Source organism: Danio aesculapii, chromosome 2, assembly GCF_903798145.1.
Source record: "Danio aesculapii chromosome 2, fDanAes4.1, whole genome shotgun sequence".
Classification (NCBI taxonomy): domain Eukaryota; kingdom Metazoa; phylum Chordata; class Actinopteri; order Cypriniformes; family Danionidae; genus Danio; species Danio aesculapii.
In genome coordinates, this window is record NC_079436.1 from 51,446,602 (window position 1) to 51,457,362 (window position 10,761).

Below are 10,761 nucleotides of genomic sequence, written 5' to 3' on the forward strand. Positions count from 1 at the left end.
AATACTTTGATAATCCAACTTTTCATAATTATTGAAATATGAAATGACTATTATTATACTTTTTTGTTATTAGACTATATGTGATATTAGTCATATCACATTTACATTTAACATTCTAGCGGAAACGAAATATAATAAAGCAGCTGTTCACTGTATCTTATTTTATTCATATTTTAGTTTTGACAAATGGCTGTGCTCTACATGTTTTATGTTTGGGGGGAAAAGTAAGTAGAGAACCAAACAGTCATACAATGTTTACACCTACTTGTCTGTCCCAGAGGCAGATGGTGGAGTTGTAGGAAAAGAAGTCAAGGCTTGAACTGAGAGAAGAGAATGAGGTTAGCTTTCAGGCATTAAGAGTGACATTAATTTTATGGTTTGTGATCTTACCTTTGAGTCTAGGTTTAGTGACAGTGAGTTGAACATGAACCTGCAGATCTCCAACAGAGCAGAAATACCATCCAGAATCAGAGAGTCTCAGTCGAGTCATCAACACGGTGAAGGAGTTTTCACCATCATCACTGATCTGCACCGATTGATTCTGGGATCTCTCCACTGGGTAACAGCTCTTATCTTTAATTCTGCACCACTGTTTCAGCGCATTCCTGTATATATCACTGTAGAAACACTGGACACTGGCACTACCACCTTCAAGTCCAGACACACTGCTGCTCTTCACAAACACACCATGAGCTGAAAATAACCAGAAATAAATCGCTGATAACTCACTGACACTCAAAACACTACAACACCTCTGCTTCAGCATTATAGCGAATGCGTTTAATCTGTTTATTGTTTGAGACTGGCAGAATTAAAGACAGACCGTCAGTTTAATGAATTCAGTCAATGTACTGTATATTTGGCCTATACTTGGATTAAATATTTTGACTGAGATATACTGAAAAGTATACAAACTCTGCCAGTTACTTTATTTACATGTTTTGACTAGTTTCTAGTCTAAATATCTAAGAAGTCTTAAATCAGGAAACATTTTCTAGACAAGCTAAACATATTGCATTGTTTTAAGAATGAATATGTCAAAATTAAATGAGTTTGTCCTTAAAATAAAATAAAAATAATCTGCCGATGTGGTAAGATGTCAAATGGAAAAACAAGTTAAAGTTCATTTATTTATAGAGCACAATTAAAAACAGTCACAAGACTGACCAAAGTGTTGTATATAAGTCAAAGTAAAATAAAAATACAGAATATAAAAACATAACAATAAGCCAAGAGAAACGACTGAATAAATTCAATTCTGAATTGGATGGACAGCCAATGGAGGGCCTCTAGAAGAGGGGTAAGGACTGTTGAGGGGTAAAGATTATTTAACTTTGTTTCTGATCTGATTCAGTTGAGAAACTGAAATTAAAAATAAGAATCAGAGTCAGATCAATCAGAGATTATTTGACAGAAGAACAGACATGATATCTCAACAATTAAATAAAGGGTAGACCTTTGGGCCACTTGCAATTTTAACCTATCACCGCTTACTTGTCTTATTTTTCTCCTTTTTCAGTTCAGAAATAAACTACAAACACACTTAACATAATCACATTATTAACACATTATATGTTTGTCAGAAAAAGAAGCAAATTTAAAGACGTCCTTTACCTGATCGTACTATCAGATACAAATAATAACCAGCATCTATGGTCCCATAGCCACCGATCTCCACCGCGCACCAGTAATATCCAGAGTCTGATGGCTGCAGATTCTTCCATTCCACTGTAAAAATACTCTGCGCTGAATAATCAGTGATGGAAAACTTATTTCTTGTTTTATTTGCATATGCCAACACACTGCAAGAGCTCCAAACAGACCCCCAACACCAATACTTGCGGTTTGCTTTGTGTTTTTCTTCATATTGACATGGAATAATGCCTGGTGATCCAGATTTCACTGCTATATTCAGTTTATTAATCCAAGCTCCATCTGTGGACAAGAATAAGTGCAGAAGAAAAAACTCATAAACTGCACATCACATACTGAAGCCGATTTATAAGAACAACTAGATAATTGTCAGTAATAAGTCAAACTATTATAACACTTAAAGCTAACAACAAACCATATAACAGTTTAACAATAATGATTTTCAGAAAGTATTATTGTATTTACCTGAGATTTGAAGTAAAACCCCAGTGAGTACCAGAAGGTAAATCATGTCTGCAGTGGAGTGTGTTTGTGAGGAGCTGATCACTTCATTATATTCTCTGACTGCTGTTTCAGAGAAAGAACACCAATACCAACTAACACCACACTATTGTGAACAAATAACAATGTGGTTATTCTTCAGCCCACAACATCACAGATCATGCCTCACCACAACATGACAACATTTCACTTCTGAGTTTCCAGTTTGTGAACAGGTTAAAGGATGTTAAATGACCAACCCACGCTCATTCTGAAAACCTAGTCTTACCTGATTTCTGGAACCGCTCTTCCCCGGACTCGAACCCGGTCGTCGTCGTGGTCAGTTTCTGGACGTGGACATTTCTGGAGACCGCAAATTATGTAGCCGGAGGTACGTATGGCTGCAATTCATTTTTTAAAGCAAACGCTACAGTGCGGTGTGACGACGTTCCTTTTAGCGCTTACCGGCTGACCGCTTACCTTCGTGTGGAGGGCTTTCCCGCTGCAACCAGTTTGTCCGGTTAGCTCGTCCTGTATGTCGGTGGACTTGACACGCAGAGTGGAGCTGACCACGACGACGACGACGACCGGGTTCGAGTCCAGGGAAGAGTGGTTCCAGAAATCAGGTAAGACAAAAACAGAATCCAAGAAACAAAAGTGAACAAGTTCAAACAGGGTGAGAATGTGGTAAAATCTGAAAACGTGGTAAAAAATCAGACGAGGGCTTTTCTTTCCAGGGGACTATGTTTTCAGTATGAGCCTGGGTTGAAAATGACAGTAGTGTGTCATCTGAATCAGCAGGTTCTGAATCTTGTTCAGTCTGCTAATTTTATATACGATTTATCCATAAATTTTGCATTAAGTGAAACTACGACTGAGCAGGTTATAACACAACTGTTATACTGGACACATAAAATCTCAATAAAACATCATTATTAGTATGGAAAGTTTTATAAAAATTATCTTTATTTTTGATTTCTAACCTTTTAAATTGTTTTAATTTAAAAGTTCCTAAAATTGTCAGGGTGGTTGAAATAAAAAAATGAACAAGCAAATCTGAAAACAAAATAAATATACGTACAATCATTAAACTGTCTATGTTCTAGATGTTCAAACTTAATAGATTTCTAAACAGAAATAAAGGGCGATGATATCACAGTGTGAGATAAACAGTCACAGTGTAGTAATCATTAATCCCAAGGCTCTAATATCCCAATCATGCAGCATACATTTAAAAATAAAAAACAATTTAAAATGTTAAACACAGGTTAAAATGTGTTAGCTCCTGTGATGAATGCTTAGCGTTAGCATTAGCTTCAGTAATTACAGCTAAACCTCTGATCTATAAATTATGTGCAAACGTGCACAATAAGTGTTCAAATCAACCACACAAACACACAAGTATACAACTTATGAACATTCATGCAGACTGACCTCTGCTCTGCTTTCAGTCCTGACCATAACACAGAAATCATCAGCTAACCAGAGCGGCTACAAATATAAGCAGGTAGAAAACCACAACAGAACATCACGCTAGTAGCTGGAAATGTGGAAATTATTGTGCTATTATTAATTGTTTAAACTGAGGGTGGCAAACACCATCAGCATTTCACGTTTGTTCATACTGAACAATCACAGTTTGTGTGCCATATAAGCCCATTTAAAAAGTGCATTTTCTCACTAATAACACACATTTCTGGCTCTATCAGATGCTCTAAATCGCACTGATTAGAGCACGATGCAATGGACAACAACAGAACTACACAAAAATAATGACATTTCCTAAGAAGTCAAAACTGCTACTTTTATTTATTTTAAAATTTTCACATTTGTATAAAATGCAAAAAATAAATTCAAATAAAATAAAAGGGGAATAGAAAAAAAACACAAAGACAACAGTGATCTTGACAAAAGCTCTTTTTTTTTGCACACCTGTCAGTTTATAAACTTTAAATACTTTCTTTTATTACACTTTATCTACTTCAGCTGGACTTACACAAAACTTACATAATACTAATTAAGTTTTATTCATATCAATGTTCTAAAAGTTTCAATGTGTATGATATGTCAGTACATATACGTTGCCTGATTGTTTACAATATATTACAACAAACATGACATTTGTGTTCTACAAAAAGAGGTAATCCCAAAAAACTAGTTTTTAAAAATATAAATAAAATGTAAACTTGACTTAATGTTATGCAAATTAGCACATTCTTAATTAAATAATGCATTGTTTGTATATTTAAATATAATATTTTAGAAAATGAGCAATACAAAAAAAGTTTGTAGTGCATACCATTCTTGCCTTTAAATGCAATAAATTTTCCTAATAGACATATGCACTGAATTTATTTACAATAATCTTTCGAATTTTGAATTAGGAATCTGTTCGTATGGATTTAAAAAAATCTGCAGTAAAGTTCACAGCCCATCAATAACAGCAAAAATAAAACACTTTAAAGCTGATAACAGTCCTCTTTATGGAGCGAGTTTAGTATCCAAAGAAATTCACACAAAAGACACAATATACACATGCGTAGCCAAATTCACGTGCATAAAACCAAATTCACATCCGCAAAATATTTATGTATATTCACAAAAACAATTCACGAGCACAAAATAAAAAAACATATTCTTAAAATACGTTTCACAAATGCAAAACCCCATTTGCAAGTGTAAAACAGTGTACAAAAAGTTTTGAATGTGTTAAATTTGCGAGTTCATCCTGAATGAGAACGTGCAAATCCTCTTTCACGACTCCTCCTGGATACGTGTGTATTTTGAGATTCTCCTGGTTGCAGCAGGTGACTCGTAACTTTCAGCCAATCAGATGAGAGCTGTATCTCATGTGACTCACTCTGTTGGTTTGATCTCCATGCCACCCCTAGCAAGATGCTGCCCTGAGCAATTGCCCTTGGTAGGTTACTTTATATATATATATTTTTATATATATACACTTTTTTTTCTGTTGGCTGTGTTTAGGATAGAGGAGATAGTATAGTATACAGCATATAAAAATAAAAACATCAGGCCAACATTTAGTCCCGTAACCCGAGAAAGAGTAGCGTATCAAAAATACACACACGTATCTAGGGGGAGTCGTACGTGAAAGAGGATTTACACATTCTCATTCAGGATGAACTCGCAAATTTTAAACATTTAAAACTTTTTGTACACTGTTGTTCATTTGCAAATGGTGTTTTGCATTCGTGAAATGTATTTTATGAATATGTATTTTTATTTTGTGCATGTGAATTGTTTTTGTGAATATATATAAATATTTTGCGTATGAGAATTTGGTTTTATGCACATAAATTTGGCTTTGCATGTGTACATTGTATCTTTTGTGTGCATTTCTTTTGAGTCTTTTCTAATTCCACAGTCCTCTGCTGTTGGTCAGAAGAGTCTGTTGAGTGTTTTTCTCAGTGTGGTGCCACAGTGCTGTAAAGGCGCCCTTCTGGAGGCTTATGGAAGTGCAAGATCAGTGTAATTATACCATCTGCACAATAATTACGTCAAATAAAACATCAATATTTCTGTAAAACCTACCGCTCCACTCCCGGGAATGTTATTATAGGTGTCCTTGTTGGGATCCAGTGGAGAAAGAGATCGTAAATATATTTATAGGCCATTTCATGCTATTGCTGAATCAACAGAATTGTTGTAGTTAGGGTCTACTTACATTTGTGTTTTCATCATTTATAGTGCTGTACATCACAGGATCTTCGGATTTAGAGTAGATTTGCGTTTCATACACACACGCAAAATGTAAAGGATTATACATAAATCTGCGATCGTGTAAAGTATTAAAATATTAGTGCAATATTTAAGTACAATTCTACAAAGTTCTTTAAATTCAATTAGAAAGTTTGTGTAATTCTACTTCTGATTCTGATATGATGCCATATGTGTTTCATGCGCAGCAGCAGTAGAAATACATCTGAAGGCCCGGTTATTGTAAATATCCACTGAATGAACACCAGACTCACTTATTTAAACACTGTTCATTGACCAACCAAATACTGAGGGCTCTATTTTGACGATGCAGGCGCAAAGTCCAAAGCGCAGGGCACAAAAGCAATAAGGGCGTGTCAAAATCCAATTTTGCTATTTTAAGGACGAAAAAATCCGCTTTCCGCCGCGCACATGGTCTAACAGGGTTGAGCTTATTCTATTAATGAGTTCTAGGTGTGTTTTAAGAATAAACCAATCAGAGTCTCATCTCCCATTTCCTTTAAGAGCCAGTTGTGTCGTGCCATAGCGCATTTGCTATTTACATGGTGGACATGGTGTAAGTAGAAAAACTGAACACTTCACTAGAGAGAAAACAGTTAAACAGAGCATCTACAGGTGAGAATGAGAGATAAGCCTCCTCATTCTTTACTTTCACTTTCACTCTCGTGGATAAGGAAACGTGTTGTACGCACAGACATCTATTAGCCTATACATAATTAATTTTATTTATTAAGCGCAAAGATTTGTTTCAAAACTATTTCTAAATTCAGTTCTAATTTCCAGCAAATTAATAAATGAACAATAATAACGAAGTGTGTTCAAAAAACTGAGTTATATCCAAATATGCTGTGCCCCATATGGTCCAAAACCTGACAGGTGGCGTATCTAAGCTTGTTTTTAATAAAACAAATATAAATATGCATATAATAAATAATACTGCTAATAATAATAACATACAAAAGCAAATTGTCATGAATAAACTGAAAAAGCCCCCCGAGATGAAGAAGGCATGAAGGCAGTTGTGTTTATATGTATGGAGGCTTAAAAAAATAATAATTTTTGTAAAATCCTTTAATTCTTTTTCATTTGTAAAGATATTTGCATATTGCTGTACATCCTGTGTGTATTAAGCAATGTGTAAATGAGGCGCACAACTGACGGGCTCTGCGCTGGACTATAGACCTCCTCTCTGCTGGTCTATTGAACAGTGTATTTTAGTCCCTCAAAATAGCAACGCGCCAGCAATGCACCTTAACACACCTCCCTTTTTAGACCAGAACGCCTATGGGCGCACATGAGTGCAAATGCATTTGCTATTTAAACAGCGTGCTGCAAAACTAGCAAACAACAATTGTGTCGTGCCTTGCGCCGCATTGCGCTGGGTGTAGGATAGGGCCCTGATTCTCTTTAGTTGATACTATAAAACTAGTTCTGTGTTCACCAGAAGAGGGAGACAAAGAGATTTGCCTGATAAATTTTTTTTTGATTAAAATATCTGATTAAATGAGATTTTTTTGCCTGAATAAAAAAAATACAGTGTTAAAAAGACATATTTCTAAACAAGCTGCAGACAGTATTAGAACCAGATTTTGGTAAAAACTCAAAAAATACAAACATGAATATAAAACAAAACAAAAAAAATCTGAAAAATGAGTTATGTGTTATAACAATGGAATGACACAAGGAGGAAGTGCTGAATTACTGAACATATTTAATACTTTTTATAAAAGGCTGTTTTGGTGATGGCAGATTAAAGACGCCTCTCATATGGAGAATGTAGATGTGAGTTTTTCCACATACTTCAACAGAGCGTAAAAATCTTTATGGTTCTGAGGGTCTCGTCCATCAAATCTGTGCTTTATTTTGTATTTTATATTGGATTCAAGTCAGGTGATTGGCTGGGCCATTCTACAGCTTGATTTTCTTTCTCTGAAAGCATCTGAGAGTTTGCTTGGCTGTGTTTTGGGTTCATCTTGCTGAAATGTCCACCCTGGTTTCATCTTCACCATCCTGCTAATGTAGATGTTGGACTGAAGCAGCTGATATTCATTTACAAAGACGAAGGGCAGAGGATTGCTGAACTAGAGATTTCAGCTGCTGTCTGGGCTTTCACTGTCTTTCTACACCTCCCTTTCTTCATGTGTTCAATACTTTTTCCGTGTGTCATTTCATTATATCAAAGTAAGCACAGAACCTTTGGTCTTCAATAACAACAGTTTTATTACTCGTGTTAATTCCTGTTTCACTTCTATTCACAAATAGAAGACAAACGGAAATAAGCAAAGCAATAAGGAAATGACAATGTTAGAGTTCAAAACTGAGACAAATACATAAACTGACCTGCAATCTCATGGCAGTTTGTAATTTTAGATTCAGTAGCAAATTCATATGTAAATGTAGGATCTCATTTATACATAATGGCACCATTTGGGGTCCAAATGGGCATCCAAATGTGAAATATCTATGTGTATCTCTTGAGATCAGGATAGTTTTAGTTTAGGTTTAAGAACTCTAATAATCTATTCAGGGATATGATTACAATAAAAATAATAGCTATAATTATTGTATTACATAGCCATATTGCGAGCTGCAAAATGGCGCAGTATGTAGCACGTTTGCCTATTAGCAAGAAGGTCACTGGTCTGACCCTAGGCTTAGCTAGTCGGCATTTCTGTGTGGAGTTTGCATGTTCTCCCCGTGTCCGTGTGGATTTCTTCCGGGTGCTCTTTTGTTTCCCCCCACAGCATATGTGTGTGAATGAGTGTGTATGGATGTTTCCCAGTCATGGGTTGGAGCTGGAAGGGCATCTGTTGCGTAAAACCTATGCTGGATAAGTTGACGGTTCATTTGGCTGTCGCGACCCCAGATTATTAATGGGACTAAGCCGAAAAGAAAATGAATGAATGAATAACCATATTGCTTCAGGCACAAAAGTAGGTTTGTAATGATTTGTAGAGGACTTGAAGGTTGTGGGTGGAGAATATAATAAAATGAATATGACATACAGAAAAGAATAAACACTAAAATTTTCAGGTTATCAGAGCCTGTAAACAAAAGAAAAAAAATAAAAAAACAATTTCAGTAGTGCTTTACTTCAAATGTAATAGCAATATCAGTTATTGAAGAAAACTGTACTTGGTTTGGCCTCAGTTACAGTGAGTTGAACAGGAATGATTCGCTCTCCAGCAGAGCAGAAATACCATCCAGAATCAGAGTGTCTCAATCCAGTCATCAGCACAATGAAGGAGCTTTCACCAACATCACTGATCTGCACTGATGAATTCTGGGATATGTCAGTCTTCTCCTCTGTGAAACAGCTCTTGTCTTTATATCTGCACCAGCGTTTTAGTTTATTCTGATATTCAGAACTGTAGAAACACTGAACACTGACATTACTACCTTCATGTGCAGATACACTGCTGCTCATCACAGACATGTCAGGAGCTGAAACACAGAGAACGAAGGAAATGTGTTATGAATAAAACTGTGAGGTAATATAATTAGACATTAGAATGTGATTCAAACTAAGCTCTTACCAGCCTGAACCTGCAGATAAGGCTCATATATGTCTTTAATTGATGGATCTTCTCCAGTCTCCACAACACAATAATAACGGCCAGTGTGTTTCTCCTGCAGGTTCTTCATAATCACAGTGAAGAGACTCTGATCAGGATGATCAATTATTGACAGATTCTCCTCTGTTGTGTTTGTGAATGTACTAGATTGATCAGTTCCTGAATTCCAGTATTTCTTCTGCGGTGTGTATTTCTCATCATAATAACATGGGATGGTGACAGATCCTCCAGGCTGAACAGTTATTGTACAGCTTGACCAACAGATGTAGCTTTCAGCACCTAACAAGACATGTCATTTAAAGTAGTGATGTCTATTGGCAACCATATCGGTATATAATGCTTAAAAATACTTATTTTCAACAGAACAAAAACATAATTAATTAATACATATATAACTATTTCAGGACCTAATACATAACACTGTGAAATAATGTTCTTTATGCATATTATCAGTCAAATCAGTGATTAAAATTTGATTGATAAGCCAGTGTACTGCAAATCTGTGACCAGGATAATACATTATTAAAGTCCAGATTTATATTGAGCACAGGGCAGAAGAGTTTAACAAAACTATTTTTTAAAGAATTATAACCATTTACCTGAGATGTGATGTAAAAGCCCAGTGAGAATGAGAAGGATAATCATGTCTGCTGTGCATGGAGTGTCTGTCTGTGTGTATAAGAAGAGCTGCACTCTTCGTTATATTTTCTGACTTCCATTTCAGAGCAGAAATCCCCTCTCAAACAACAATGTGAACATGAGCAAAGGTTATTCTGCAGCTCACACTATCACACTTCACCATGCCTCTCACAACAGCACAACACTTCACTTCTGAGTTTCCTGTTTGCGAGCAGTTTAATTGATGTTCAATGTCGTGTAAAATATTTCAAAAATAATTTATTATTTGCAGTAATTCCGGTAATTAGCCGGCTAAATAAATGCTTTTTTTGTAAGAAAATATTGCTACCAATTAGATTGTGTGATACTGTGTTAAGGCTTTAGGGAAGGTGAAACCAATCAGCCACATCACACCACATGAAGATTACAGTATGAGGCAGGTTGCATTTCTGTGTAGAAATTTGCAACTGGCCTCTCATTAAAACTGCAACCAAAACGTTTTTCATTTTGAACAATCACATTTCTTTCCCACTTTCTTTTACCACGTATCTCCAGGGCTCGACAATGCGACCATTTCGCTCGCATTTGTGACTAAAACTAGACGTGTGCAAACTGGAAAATGTATTTAGTCGCATATGTGCGAATTTATTTTAATAAGCTTGATTGATGACTTAATTCACTTGGTCACGATAAAACA

At 35.8% G+C, this 10,761-nt stretch overlaps 1 protein-coding gene across 1 annotated transcript; it reads right to left on the minus strand.

The window, feature by feature from the left end:
* Nucleotides 1-346: 346 nt before the first annotated feature.
* LOC130238668 (polymeric immunoglobulin receptor-like) lies at nt 347-9,729 on the minus strand (the record flags this gene model as incomplete). The annotated part of the gene is made up of 3 exons (XM_056469759.1): nt 347-693; nt 9,007-9,315; nt 9,408-9,729. Coding segments are annotated over 3 exons (978 nt in total), but the record flags the coding sequence as incomplete, so codon positions are not given.
* Nucleotides 9,730-10,761: the final 1,032 nt, after the last annotated feature.